Source organism: Eretmochelys imbricata, chromosome 7 (assembly GCF_965152235.1).
Source record: "Eretmochelys imbricata isolate rEreImb1 chromosome 7, rEreImb1.hap1, whole genome shotgun sequence".
Taxonomy (NCBI): domain Eukaryota; kingdom Metazoa; phylum Chordata; order Testudines; family Cheloniidae; genus Eretmochelys; species Eretmochelys imbricata.
The window spans coordinates 23261949-23277355 of NC_135578.1; the positions used below are offsets into that span (position 1 = coordinate 23261949).

The 15407-nt window shown below is 38.3% G+C and overlaps 1 protein-coding gene across 2 annotated transcripts in view; it reads left to right on the forward strand.

Annotated features, from left to right (window-relative positions):
- Positions 1-254: 254 nt before the first annotated feature.
- EEFSEC (eukaryotic elongation factor, selenocysteine-tRNA specific) overlaps positions 255-15407 on the forward strand; it is a 167420-nt gene continuing 152267 nt past the window's right edge. For both annotated transcript variants that reach the window (XR_013346683.1, XM_077822239.1), the window contains exon 1: positions 255-574. Coding sequence is in view for 1 of the 2 variants with exons in the window: in XM_077822239.1 (XP_077678365.1) it covers positions 268-574 (307 nt within the window). In the remaining variant the exon portion in view is untranslated. The remainder of the gene's footprint in view (positions 575-15407) is intronic.

Consider the following 15407-nt stretch of genomic DNA (forward strand, 5'->3'; position numbering starts at 1 on the left):
GGTACAGAGCTCAGCCCACTATCAGCTTTAACAAAGAACAAACCTTGGGCTCCCTCTGCTCTCTGCGGGACATATCCTGAGCCAGCCCCGGACCCTGTCATATAGCTAATGTGGATGACCCCAACTACCGCCCGGGTGTCAGACGTTCCCTTTCTCCCCAGAGAGGCCGGAACGCGGAGAGAGCCCGGAACGGTTGCCGCGGAATCCGTGTTGCCGCGGGGCGCTATTGGGAACGGACCGGGGGTGTGCGAAGGGAACAGGGTAGTCATGGCCGGTTCCGCGGCTGTCGCTGCCCCGGGGCCCAGCGCCCCCCGGAGGCTGAATGTGAACGTGGGGGTCCTGGGGCACATCGACAGCGGCAAGACAGCGTTGGCCCGGGCGCTCAGCACGACCGGTTCCACCGCCGCCTTCGACCGGGCCCCGCAGAGCCGCGCTCGGGGCATCACCCTGGACCTGGGCTTCTCCTGCCTCCGCACCCCGCTGCCGCCGCACCTGGGCCCCGGCCCTGGCGAGCTCCAGCTCACCCTGGTGGACTGTCCGGGACACGCCTCCCTCATCCGGACCATCATTGGCGGTAAGCGCGGGGGGGGCGCGACAGGCCCGTGAGCGAGATTGTGACTCTGGAGGGGCGGGGGCTTCTCCCCCGCCCGTGTCAGAGGATCTGCTCTGTAGGGAGAAGTGAATCCTGTGTGTGTGTGTTTGGGGGTCTCGCCTCCACTGTGTACATGTGGGTATCCTTTCCGAGGATGCAGAGAGCGGGTCGGGTGGGGGGAGCTGGAAATGTAAAAAAGTAAAGTTTGTCTTGTGTGCGGTGGGAGGGTTTGAAGAGCTGGGAGTTGCCTCCTGCCAGGGGAGGGAAGGGTTAAAACTACCTAAACAGGTGCCAAATCCTTCTAGTGGAGACATGGTTTATACCGGCAAAATTACGTTTTTGTTGTTATAACTGTCTATATTAGGGCTTTTGCCAGTATAACAATATCATGAAAAGTTACACCCCTAACCAATGTTACTATGCTAGCAAAAGTTTAGCCCTGCCTTATGTGGAGTCAAAAGAGCTTATTCCTGTAGTGGAAAAGGAATAAGCTATGCTAAAGACAAGTTCACACTGATGTAACTACTCCATACCAGGGTTCATATTGGTATAACTTTCTGTAAAAATTCACACCCCTAACCAAAATATTTTTATTGATACAAAAACTGCATGTAAACCAGTCAGTTTTGTTTATAGTAATGTGTTTGTTTTTTAAACATTTCTTTATTGATGGAAAGGATGTGAGAGTATTCATGGATATAGTTACAATTTCTCTCTCAAATTTCTTGAACTCTCCCTCATTTAAATTGTCAGAGGTTGGCAGTCCTGCTGCTGAAGTGTTCATATATAACTTGCTAGAAATTCAGATGCAAAACTCCTACCTAGATTGAGATGTTCTTAACATTTGTCAGACTATAGTGTTAGAAATACTGTGTACATTTCAGTTCTTTTAAAATGTTTTCCTTGAAAGCAAATTTGAGGTAAAGGAGACTGACTTATTCCAGCAGCACATTTTAAAATAAACTCACATTGTTTTTTGGGGGATTTTGACTTCAGCTCAGTGAGTGAACTCTGAAGTAAAGGAATTTGAGATCACTGCATCTTCTAACCATTGTAGAACTTCAGTGATGCAAAAACATATTGAAGAAAACCTGATTTGGAAGTTTGTGGTTGAAATAACTCAAAAGATCCAGGTTTCAGAGTAGCAGTCGTGTTAGTCTGTATCCACAAAAAGAAAAGGAGTACTTGTGGCACCTTAGAGACTAACCGATTTATTTGAGCATAAGCTTTCGTGAGCTACAGCATCCGATGAAGTGAGCTGTAGCTCACGAAAGCTTATGCTCAAATAAATTTGTTAGTCTCTAAGGTGCCACAAGTACTCCTTTTCTTTTTTCAAAGATCCAGATTATTGTAAACCCAAACATTTATCAGTAAGTGCTGGAGAGAAGTTCTTTTGAGGTTTAGATTAGTGTTAGGTTTATTTTTGCATGTATTGTTTAGCTGTTTCTATATTTTCTTGTATATTGTTGTTCCTTTAATATTTGTAAATATTGGTGTGTTTTTTAATCTCTTGTTTCATGTTACATAGTTATGCAGCTTAAGTTGATGCTCTTTGAGACACAAAGCTTTTAAAAGAAATTGGCACAGGAACAAAATATTCTGTCCTGAGGAATCACTCAATTATGTGGCAAGGTGATGCTAGCATATGAAAAAGGAACCCCCTAAAAACAAACATACACACTTTTAAAAAGTGATTTTAGTGCTCATGAAAGGTGCCAGCCCTGAAGACTGCTATTCTGTGGATATAAGGTACAACATGAGCAGCCGTAGCGCTAGCTTATCACACAGTGACCCAGTTGATGATCCTTATTGCTAATCTATAGGGACCTTCTTTAGAGGGGAGATTAGTACATTTCTCATGCCTTTTCTGTCCTTAGTCTCTTTTCAAATTGCCAGACAGAGAACCAGTTAGTGGGGCAGTTTTACGACGTGGTCACCCGTTTCCTGGGAGCTGGATTGGGACCTACCAACTAATTTCATATAGTCCACTGGAAAAACACTTTTTTGACAGATGTGCTGCTTGCAAATGATGCCAGTGATGAGCACAACCATAATACTGACTTGTATGTATATCATCCTGGATAGATGAATAGAAATTATTTATTGCTTGAGTTCATCAGCAGTAAAACCCTCTGCAGTTCAGTTCAGCTGTTTTGTTATTCTGCAGTTACAGGGGGAGGGCGACTATTGGCTGCATTTAGCCCACAGTTGTGCTTTGTTTCACAGCAAAGGTGCCTGATGATTTACAGAAATACTGATTATTTACTTTATAGGGAACTAAGTTGTTCTTGTGAACAGGACAGTTCTTGTTGAGGTCTCTGTGTAGAAACTTTCGTTTAGGCTTTGCTCTCTGTGGGGAAACTACTAAGATCTGAGAGAGCCAAACTTTCTCTGGAACTGTTATCTCTGGGAGGAATACTTAGGAGGGCACTAGAAAAAAATAGTTTTCATAATCTGTGCAGAGTTCGAAAATCACACTCCCTTACCTATTAATTGATAGCATGGAGTTGTCATTTGTTTCTTTTCTATTGGTTTTTAAAAGAAACTGTGATTGTTTGATCCCGACTGTCAATATTGGCCAAATATAACAATTACAATTTCTGTAATCTGACCTGTGCGTAACCCTAGTGGATCTGGGCCCAAATAACACCTGATTTATTTTGTAATCCATGTTTAAAATGGTTCAGTCCATAGGTACCAGTATTGCCAATTCCATCTGTTCAGAAATCAGGCCACCAAATCCTGAGATTTTAAAAATAATACATTTTTGTTTGTTTTTATCTGCCTTTAGTGTTGTGCCTTTAGAGTTCAATCTTTCCATCTTTTCCCTCCAGCCATGGAGCGTAGTGACTTATTTTTTTTTTTTTAAATTAAAGCTGAGATTCTCTTGTAAATGTGGGACTCCATGCTTTAAGTAAAACATTGACTATTGTGAGACTTGTTATAAAATCATGATTGTTGGAAATACTAAGGTACTTTTGTGCGAGTGCTTTATAAAACATCATATACTTCAAAAAATGACCTCACCGTAGGATTAGGTAGGAGGAGAAAAGACCAGTTTAAATGCAAATATCTTTAAATACATCAGACATAGGACAGGTAAATAGATATAGATATTGTTATACCCGTTCTACAGACAATAATCTCACATGGAGGTTGCGAAGCTTACTGTTTGTAAACTATGTAGAGATTCCTAGATGAAAGGTGTTATGTGGGCCCAAAATATTATTTGTTTTATTATTTAGTATATTCTATTTGAAAGTTTTCTCTGGGTGGCAGCTCCTCTTTAAAGGGATGATTGAAACAACCCATCCTTTAAAATCATGTTGTATCTTGTTAATTATTTGAAAGGGAGTTTTCAGCTGAATCCTGTATTCTTGCCTATTCCTCCTGTTATGCAGGGTAGTGTTGACCTTGCAAATACTTTTCATGACAACATAAAAGAAGTGTCACTGGAGATGAAACCTTGGTTTAAATGAATGCAGAATATTTGAGCAGTAACCAAATAAGAAGAAAAATGGAAGATGGAAGTCATATTTCATTCTGTGTGGTTGCATCTTTCTTCTTATAAAGCTTGCCCTTGAGAGCAAAACATATCAAGTTTTAAATCAAAGAATATTTTACCTACATGCTAGGAATAGAAATCGTTAATTCCAGTCATGTTGCATTCTTAAGGTTTTAGTTGGAAGGTTATAGTCAAGGTTGGAATGAAATGGTGGGTATAACTTTTTCCAGTTAGACTTCTTAATTACTTTTTAGTTCTTAATTTCACTTATGCCCCAACAATATCAGTTTGTTCTCAGACCATAGACACCAGCAGTGAAGCGGTAAGGCATTCTGAGTAACTGCATGCTGAGGAATATACCATGGATTTCACTTAGTTTCATTATTCTCCTGTACAGTGCAGCTGCAAGTGTTATAACTTATCTTCCAGTGCCCACTTGTGTGCTAGGTGCCTCACATTATAAATAAGAAATAATCTCTGCACTGAAAAATAATTACTATCTAATTTCAGACAATGGTGGAACTAAAAGGCAACAAATACAATAGTTTGAGGATGCTAGGTGAGTTACAGCAATATGGTCATGTTATTACTCTGTGAAGACATGCACGGGATTCAGTATATATTAAAATGCACAGTTTAAATATATATTTTAAAAATGTCTTTGACATACTTCTTGTGGGTGTCATGGTAAAAGTGGAACTTCACATCTACATTACAACACACAGTTATATATGACAGAGAAGGGAGACAAATGATATGCTTGTCAGGGCTCCCCTATGAGCAGTAAAGTCTTAGGCTGCCTTTGAGTTGTTGAGCACAGAATGGCTGCTACAATTACGTGCTCAGTCATTGTACAACCACTGCTTAGCCTTTACTTTTGAAAACAGTACATGAATATGGTTAAAACTGATTTTTGCTTACAATAAGACTGATTTGTATAGTTCCACTTTTTTTCTGTAGTGGGAAGGTTGCTTGTCATATAACCAAGACCACCACTGCTGTTTGGCCACTTAGTGGTAAAGATGCTTGATAATGGTCTCTTTTTTATTCGTGTAGCACTGGAAAAGCATATAGGGTAATTTGGAGTAGATGAGGGTTACTAAACAAAGAATCAAAGCCCTGAAAAACTTAGTCTTGAGGTGCATTCTTTAGCTTGTATCACAAACAGCAAAAAGCTCATCACAATTACATGACTAAAATTCCATCTCACATAAGTAATTGAGCAATTCTCTGTCATTTTACACATTGTCTGTTTTTCTCTATAATTGCAGCATCTATTTCCTTGCCAGGTTCACATACAGCAAAAGGGCCCTGTGACTGGAATGAGAGGGTAATTCCAGGAGTAATTCACTCTCTCCTTGACCACCTCATGCTTGTTTTCATACTGAGGCTATGCCATTTGACAGACGTGGTGGTGGGATATGGAGTGATTTTTTTAAAGGTTAATACGCAGGTTTAGGCTGTTGAGGGATTTTACTCCATGTGGGCGAGTCTGTGTGATGCTGCTGCTTGTTTTGAGATTTTGTTTTGGTATTGACAATGAGCTTTATAGATTTTCATGAAGCTGTCATTATCTTCCTCAAAGGAGTGGGACTCGTACGTTTGTGTTGTACTCTAAAAGGCCTATGCATCCGGTAGGGTGCTGAATGGTTTTTCAAATGAGTTCAGCAGTAGGGGAAACCTGCAGAGAGGTTACAGAAGTTAATCTTCCAGAAGACATTCAATCCCCATATTTCATTTTAAGACCACTTTGTGTAGCAATGTAGTTTAACCAGTAGCAGATTTCTTACTTGCTGTTGGTTAATTTCATGCCCTACAAAGGGTCAGCACACTAACACAGAAGAACATGATTACCTCACCCTAGCTCCCCTTTAACCCTGCATGCATACAGTGAGGGATAGTGAATTGTTTATTTTAGGTAAGTAGTTTTCAGATGCCCTTTATCTACTTGATTTTGAATGAACTGAGATGACTTCTCAAAGAACATTTTAAAAAATAGATTTTGTTGGGGATTTTTTCCTCTGAAGTTTAAAGGACAGAGTAGTCTTAGAGTTTTAATCAGAAAGTTACTGCTTGACCCTGGTTGTCTAAACCTGCAGGGGAAATTTTGACAAACTTGTAGTTTCATAATCCTTATGCCTGTCTGAACCTTTGACCTGTTTACTTCATAACCAGAGGTTCATTGTCACCATTTGTCCCTTTCAAAGTTCCTTTCAAAAAAGCCTGCCTTGCAAGTGTCTGTTTCCACTTTGCTGCTGTGTTCTCTTAAGGAAGGGTATTAATTCATACCTGATACACTGAAGGGGCCAGGACTTTTGAACTCTCACAAGAGCTTGGGGACGGGGAAATGAGCATAGCAAAAGCATGTCTTGCAGATGCAAATGACTACAATGAAAATAGTCTAGGGAGATCAAGGGAAACATGGGCCTGGTACCAAGGTTCAGATTTGGTCAGCTAGAGATTATTTGTAAGATTAATGTAGCAGTACTTTTGTTGTTGTTACAAAATGTTTATTTTGATTAGTTTGTTGTAAGATATAATTAATATCTATGCACATAAGGTACACCAACCTTGCAAAATTGCAGTGAAAATATGCTGACCTATTAGTACAAAATCTACTTGCCCATCTTTGATGATGATAAAATTGATACTTGTTTTACTGCAGATTAATGGACAAGTAGAATTTTGCAAGACTGCTATCATCAAAGATTTGATCTCTGGTTCTGCTGTTCTCACACATGCTCCATAGGGAGCGGAGACCATATGGGCTGCAAAGATAGCAAAAGATGCTCAATCCCTATGGGGATGAAGACCAGGAAAGGAAGGCGAGCCTTTGCTGCTCTACGGCATCCCCTTTAGCAGACTGCTGTTTGGCAGAGTAAGGTGTGGCACTGATGCACCCTGAAAGAGCTATCCAGTAGTACTTCCTCAAGATGATAGAGGCTGGAACAATTGGCCTTCAGTGGGAGTATTTTAGGAGGGAAAATAGGGTGGATCTGCTACCCCCATCAGGGGAACTAGAGCCTGCTTGGGAGGGAAAGATGTTTCTTTTAAGAATACATACTCAATATTGTTTTTAGCTTTTTTTTTAATAATAGTACAAATGTCCATGTAATAAGTTTGTTATAGTTACTGAGCAGATTGTCCTAAATCTACTTACATGTGCTGCAATCCATCTACCATATTTTTTACCCCGGCTTAATGTGGAACAGTACTTAATTGTAACTCTCCACCGACTGTTATAATGAGATTGGCTGTTTGAATACTGTTACATAAAAGTCCAGTTAGTGAACAGGGAAAGTAGTTCTGTGTAGCTGTCGTAAAAGCTTTCTCCTGTCTAAATGAGTATTTCTGATTACATTTGCACATATGCCAGAGGGTATTACTCCGGTAGCCTAATGGCAGAGTTCTTCCCAAGCCATGTGAGAGACCTAAATTTGAAAGTAGGCCGTTTGCTCCTTGGACTTGTAGAGGTTAGGAATGCTATGGGAGCAACGTGTTCTTCCTTGTTGAAAAGAGTGCCTTTCATTGCTCAATAGCAACCATTCTGGTCAGTTAAACAAGCAGTGCGGTAAGCTCTGGGAGGACCCTTGGCCACCAGCTTGAGTTGAGGGTAGTGGTTGTAATGAGCCTTGTGGGTGGTGTGAAAGTATAAAATGGAAGACCTAGGACTCTGGGTGAGGGAGGGGTAGTTTATTTTCTGAAGCTGCATAGTGGTTGGAACTTTTGAAATATTCTACTGGTCTGAAAGGGTTCAAACATTTCTTTTAAGTTGCTAGTACTTTAAGTGTTTTCTGAAACGCACACCAAGGTTCTTATATCCAGCATGCGTATAAATGGCTTACATGTGCAATATAGTTGCACTCCAGAAACTGTCTAATACAGTTTCAACTTTATTTTTTAAACTAAATCCCTTCTCTCTCAAAACTAAAATTTAGATTAAAAAAAATAATTTTACAGTATTCTTCTAGTGCCTAACATTTGTATGACAACTTGGAGGAGTAACTTTACTGAATTTTTAAATGAAACAAAGTGTATGGTTTGTTTGGTTTTTGAGTACAGATATGAATGTATAAAGAAGAGGTAAAGGAGGTTGCTGGTATAAAACTGTTGCTTGCTTTTAAAAAGAAACAAAATGCAGCCTTCTCTACTGGACATTATAGTGCACAAGAGGGCAGTGTTTGCTTGCAATGCAGGATCTTTATGATAAATGTATAGGGTCAGCCTAAATGTAGTGACCCCAATTTTAAAATGAGACAATGCATAGGGTCCATAATCACTCAGAACTCAAACATAGGCTAACTCTTCTCCCCCCTCCCTCCAATGATTCATTCTTCTTTAGATGTCTTTGTAGACATTTTGATGTCTACGACCTTGATAGTGTTTGTACTTCTTAAACAGTAAGCAGTTTGGTCTGTTGTCTTGTACATTACATGGCAGAGGCTAAGTAGCATCTATAACTGAGGCAAAACAACTGCTTTTCAATTAAAAGCAATGTGATTGTGAGGATTCTTCCCACCCCACCCTCCCCCCAAAAAAGGGTCAAATGTTGTGTGTGGATTTTTTATGTTTACGTAAATACTATCTGACTTGACTCGTAAATGAATTAAAGATGTGGAAGCCCTGGTACTGGGTATTAACACGTGCACACCTGCATTTTTACCTTAAGGTCATATAACAAATAAGCAAAAGCAAGGAAATTGCATGTTACTCCTAAGTCCATTCCAAACTCCTCCTGTGTTGCCTAGGAATTGCAACATGAGGGTTGGGATAATCACGAGGCTTCTCTGTTACACTGGTATAGTGGGAGATTTTAAAAATAGAGCAGTGGCCTTGACATGGAATTTGCCTGGTGTTTTCAATTGTATCATAATTTCAGTGTTTGAACATAAAATTTTGTTGTGCATTAGTTTCATTTTCATTTTAATGTATGTATATAAAATACCTTGGTTTGACTATCTGACCAGTTTTGTGTGCCTGCAGGTCTTATGGTCTGAAGTCTGTTGCTGTCAGTTTATAGACTTGGAGTTTATGGTTTTCCTATGAGGAGCTACAGATCCAACAAAATCCTAAACTCTGTGCTTTAACTTGGAAATAATAGTAGAGAGTAAATCCAGAAGATTTTTCCTTATTTTTTAAGGGTTTATGGATATGACAAAAGATAAGACCAGGAACTCTTGATCTTTGGAGTTATACTGTGTAATCACATGCTTTTCTGGGTATAGATAGAACACTATCAGAAATATGATTTATATATAAAATGAGCATTGCACAATTAATCTCAATATACTGTACATCTTGATTTTGAAGTTGTGGTTTCTGTTATGATTTAATGTACATCTTAAATGTAAATTCTAAACTAGAGTGGTTTTATTAAATTACTTTCTCTGATTTACATGTCAGATGTGCTACTACTAATCAAGAGCTGTTTTGTGTGTTTGTACATACTTGCTGATGTACAGCAAAACCACACTTTGCTATTTGCCACAAAAATACAAAACTTCTCAGGAAACATTTAATAACCAAGCACTATAGACTTGCCAACTAAGACTGCTACTTGTTCATTCATTCTGTTGAGTTAAAAAACAAAATTTCTTTGTTCCATCTTGCTGTGTACTAGCATTCACAGAATAACTACATAATCTGTCACCCCTGCCCCTTTTTGCTGCTCGTCTGAAATTAGTTTGTAGGCAGTTTGGGGCAGTGATCAAGATTTTTATCTATTAGGTGCTGTTAAGATAAACAACAATATAGTGATGTCTTATGTTAAGAGCTTGTTACTTTCTTAAAATCTAGTACATTTTATTTACAATATAAAATATTTTAATAATTAAAATTGCAGTTATCAAAACAAATTAACAAATACATTTTTCAATGTTGCATTTTTGGTGGTGGTGAATGTGTTCATTTGCTAAACGGCACAATTTAGTAATTCACAATAGTCTCCCAGTCATCATTGTGAATTAGCAAGTTTCTGCTGTATTCATGCAGAGACATCCTGTAGCTTGGTTTGGAGACTGCCCTCAATTAGAAGCTGCTAGATATAGTTATAGTCTATATGATACAGTACTTTTATTAGAAAACAAGTTGGGATTTTATATACAAGTGCGACTAGTTTCACTTGGAGAAGGCATGGGCCTACTTTCCTGAGTGTGTTTCTCCTTTTCTCCTGTGTGGTGGGGTTTTTTTTTTTTTTTTTTTTTTTAGCCTTACAAATAATCATGTCTCCTCATGGTATCCTTTGTTAGAAGTGCTTATTTTTTAAACAAGATCATGGATGGTAAAATAAGAGAACATAGTTTTAAATAAGATGTGCAACATGTCTTCCAAAAATGTCATCTAATAAAGAAAACAAACCCAAACTCCCAAATTTCCATTGGAGTTAAAGCCCATAAATAGAATAAAAAGTTGTTTTTGTGTGTGGCAGCTAGTTGTTTTCTATCTTGGATCCCTGAGGCAGGCCTGGCAAGCTGAAGAGCAAGGACAGATGTTCTTCAGTGGTAATTTCCAGCTGGATTCTTGAATGCATTATGTACTGTGGGTCACAGCTCATAATGGAGCAAAACTGAGTGAGAATTCCTGCAAAGAAAGATTTGAACAACCCATAGGATAGATATGATGAGAAAGATACTGTGCATTCTGTTAGAAAATGTTTTCAGTGCTTTCTGTAAAATTCAGATTAAATAGCCATTTTGAAGTGCTCCCTTTAAACAGTTAGCTTCCATAAGCATTGCAGGCAGAGTAAATACCAATAATTCTTATTTCCCATCTTCTTATCAGTACTTCTACCAAAATGTTCTTGCACAGCCTATCTAATCTCGTCAAGTGAACATCAAATGATTAGTGTCAGCTCCCAATTTGAATTATGATCTCTGTTTCAAAACCAACCTGACTAGTTCTGCATTAGATAATAATTATCAGCATTACCAGCATCGGGGTGGTTGTGACCAGACAAACTCCTATATATGTGTGAATGTGACAACACAAGAAGAGTAGGTGAATAGTGAAGGAAAAGGAATAGATGAAAGAGGAAGGTTTTAAAAACAGTGGTGTTGAGCATGCTTTTATATTTGGGGAGAGGGGTTTCTCAGGGGTATAAGCATCAGATTTGAAATACTTGCATTTGAATCCTAGTAGGGTCAACTTCCCATCAATTTTTTTCTGAAAGAGATGAGTTTCCATCAGCTAACTGTTTGTTGAGGTGTGTTTTGTTTTTGTACAAAACTTGAATTTTTTTTGTCTTTTTATCCACTTCTTGGCATTGTGGAAAAAGTGAATCTTGACACTTCTTCACCCACCCCTGAAGTCCCAAGTTATTCCTTCCTATGGACTTCCTGGCATGTTCAGGCTTCTTTTTCTTCGATGGTATGCTTTTCAGCCTTCCTGTTATGTGTTGTGCAGTAACCAGCACATCTTTGGCAATCAAGAAATAAAAGCTGAGATTGTGTCTGCTCTGTGTGGATCTTGTGGCACTTTTTTCATAAGAGCAGGCGTTTACCTTGATTTGTTTGCTTAAAGTTTCTCCTTCTCCCAGTGCTGTGCAATGTGTTGTGTACCAGGTGGCCATATTTCAATAGTGAAGTGATTCCTGCATGTATAAAATTTGAAAAGTGCTTTGAGAACTTCTGAGATGGAAAAAAGCTAGGGAAATGTAAGAGATTGATGTTTTTAATAACACCGTCCAATTTAAATTGAGCTGGGTGGGCAGGGGAGAAATGACTTTTTGTCCCAGATACGTATTCATTCTTAAAGTCTACTTTTGTTATAAAAAGCCACCCCCCCCCCCTTTCCCTTCCTGCTACTGCAGTCAGCATTATCGCACTGGAAAGAAAGTTTCCAGAGTATGCAAAAGCTGCTTTGCAAAGAAACAAAATTATTGTATTTTTTTGTGATTAAGAAGAGGGGGCAGGGAAAATAGATTCCTTGTACTTTGCTGTTACGCTGGACAGAAGACAAAGCCCAGTCTCTCTTGCTGACTAATGTCATCATTGGTGGGGTTTTTTCCCCTACAGAGCAATTTTGTCTCCATTGAGACCCCCACAGCCATTGGCAAGTCCGTGCCCTGAGATTAAATCTCATGCTTGGGTGAAATTCTAATGACTGTAATTGTTTCCTCTTTTCAAGTCTGTGGTCCCGTCATCAAAGACCGGTACGGAAATTATGCATTTATGTTGTAAAAATGAGGTCACGATTACCTGAACCTGCGGTTGACTTTAGGGGATTCTATGTGGTGTTCTGGCAGTGGTTATCCACCTTCACATTCTAGTATGTTGAAATGATTTAAAGCGTGGCTTAAAAAAATCGTATATATAAAATAATAGAGGCATGCCTCAGTCTGCTTTGGGTTTACATGCTGTTATAAGATATAAATCATTACTGGATTATTGATTCCATTCAGTGGAAGGGTAGTGATAGAGGTGATGACAGTAAATGATCAGAGCACAGTCTGAGCAAAAGTGGAGGAAGAAGCAAGTGGATGTGGAATAGGATAGGTTTGTTGTGAATGGAGTGGGGAAAGAGTAATGTCCCAAGGTGGTACAGTTATGTAATGGGGTATTTAACAGGAATCAGTGTGGTATTACAAGAAAGTTTGCTGGGTGCTGTGCCCATAGTAAAGGCCTGATAACTGCAAAATGCTAAGTGCTTCTTGTGAAATGTGAGTGCTGTCAACTCTTTGTTTTCAGTATTCACTGGAGTTACTCAGTATCTTGCAAGATTACACCAGAGTTACAGTGCCTCGGTTGGAGGCAGCAGTTGTGGAGTAGAGAAAATACTTTACTGTTTTGAATGCGTATATTAATGGAAACCATAATTGATACAGAAATCTCTGATGCATTGTTACAGTGAAGAATTTAAACAGTTGTCAAAAATTAAGTTTTGCTTCTTACAACAACTATAATTTGGTCTTCTTAAGCACATGTAGTATAGTATTTTGTAGAGTTAATTAGCCCAACCCTGCAAAGTCAGTGCGAATTGAAGATTCTCATCTCCTTTTGGGATAAGATCCTGACTTATACTACATTTCTGCCTTAATGTATTTATACAGTGTGGTTCAGTAACAGTTACTCTGGGAATTTTATCTTTGAATTTTCTGACTTTTTTTTTTTGTTTTTAAACTACAAATAAGATTAACTTTTTGCATTGATTTCCTTGTTTTTATGGCAGTATGAGGGGAAAATCTGTGATTACACATTGAACAGTGTAACACTTATTTCATTTTGTGAATTGCGATTCAGATAAACACTGCATTTTTTTTAAACTAACTTTATCACATTCAACATATTGATAATGCATAGCTAACTATGGCTCTCTTGATATATGCATACTCTGAACATTTACTGGGAAATCATATAGTATGCATGAATACTATATGATTTTTAAATTATTTCTAGATCATGTCAAAGGATTTTGACTCACAGATTTCACTAGGGATTAAGGGAAAAACATCCAAACTTTGGATACTTCAAACTAAGTACCCAAGTCTGTATTTAGACACTTACTTAAGTGACTTGATATTTTTTCCCCAAAGGCACTGAGCTTCAGTATCTTCCACTGATTTCAGTGGGAGTGACAAGTGCTTAACATTTCTGAAAATAATACTGCTTATTTAGGTGACTAACTTTGGGCACACAAGTTTGGCCTATGTCTGACAATATTGTAGTTTTTGGATTTATTAGACTGTCCCCTCCTCCACTTCCACCAAGTAGCTGAAGTTTTTTTAGAGCATGAAAAAAAACCTCCCCCCGATAATACAACGTACATCTTCGTGTTTTCACTAAGAAAATAAACACTTAAAATGATCATGATATACGTATACATGCCTGAGTATCTGCATAACTGTGATATTGCCAGTGCCAAACATTCAATAATCATGAGTCAGACCCCACAAAATTAGAAGTTTAAAAAAATGTTTTGGATTTTTTTGTCTGCCTTTTGGTTTTTGAGTCTTTACAGTACACTGGGATCAAATTTTCATGCTTTTCTCTGCAACCATGGGGACTAGAAACTTGTTTTTAAATAAAAGCTGAGATTTGCTTATATTCACATCTCCAGGAACTAGGGCATTATTACAAGACCTATAGTAAAATCATGAGTTATCAACACTTTAACTGTATATCTGTAATTGTGCTTACTCTTTCCTTTACCTGGTCCACTAGTAACTCTGAGGTTTTACCGTATTTTCAAAAGTGTAAGCTCTTGACTCTTTAAAAAAAAAACCCAAGCAAACTGTTGTTCCTGAGTAAAAGTTAGAATATGGAGATTCAGCTTTAATTTTCCTTTGAAATTAGATATCCACTCCCAAATTAGATACCTCCCAACAAAATAAAATACAACCCTTACTTGCTTTTAAAGGAGCACTGTTCTCTTGAACTCTAGTCAACTTAAAAAAATAGTTGTTTTGGCTATTGCACCTGTCCCCTTCTGTTCCTAATTTTGTTATTTTTCAGTCGCATTAAGACCCACACAAACCAGGGAAGCTGGCTGACTGTATGGGGGAAACTGTGAGATAATGTAAAAAGTTCTGTGAAATGAATGAAATAAATTGAACAAACAGAACTATTTTTCTCTAATTTTTCAATGTGTAATCTTAGGATTGTTACAGTTAACGTTTAGGTTAAAAAAAATTCAGACACTGATTTTTAAAAAGTGGACAATATCCTTTTAAAGTTTGCAAATATAGCAATAAGTCTTTTTGCAGACCCCTTTTGGATTTATGCAGTGGCATTTTGAAAAATTTAGGAAATGATTGTCATTAGTCTATAATATAGTGTTGCTGATTTTTATTATTTATTTATATTATTGTAGTGCCTAAGGTGTACTGAACTTAAAAAAAAAATGCAAAACACCTCCCCCTTTATTTGAAAACAATTTCATAGAATGTGTGCTGCCAATGTATGTGTTCACACAGTGGGCTATAACAGTTCCCAGGATTCCTAAGCAGATGGAATTGACAGTCCTTAACTCTTATATGTCTTGGATTTGATTTTTTGAGGGGGTGGGTACTGCGGGAGACTTTGTGTTATTTATTAGAAAAAAAAAACCAACAACTGAATAGAATTTATTTCTTATCCAGTCCCTGCTAAACTTTCCATATGCCTAGTTGCCACTTCCAAAGAGGACAAAATGCCTTCAGTGAATGAGAAATGTGAGATGCTGTGTTGGGGGAGGAGGTAAGAGTAGGAGTGGTGTTTGCAGAACTACTTAAACTAAATTTTAGGGGTCAAATGCAGAGCATTGCATGTGCGCACGTGCACACACACAAAGCAGCCAAGGTAATTCAGCTGAAATAGCACAACCATAAGAATTTGT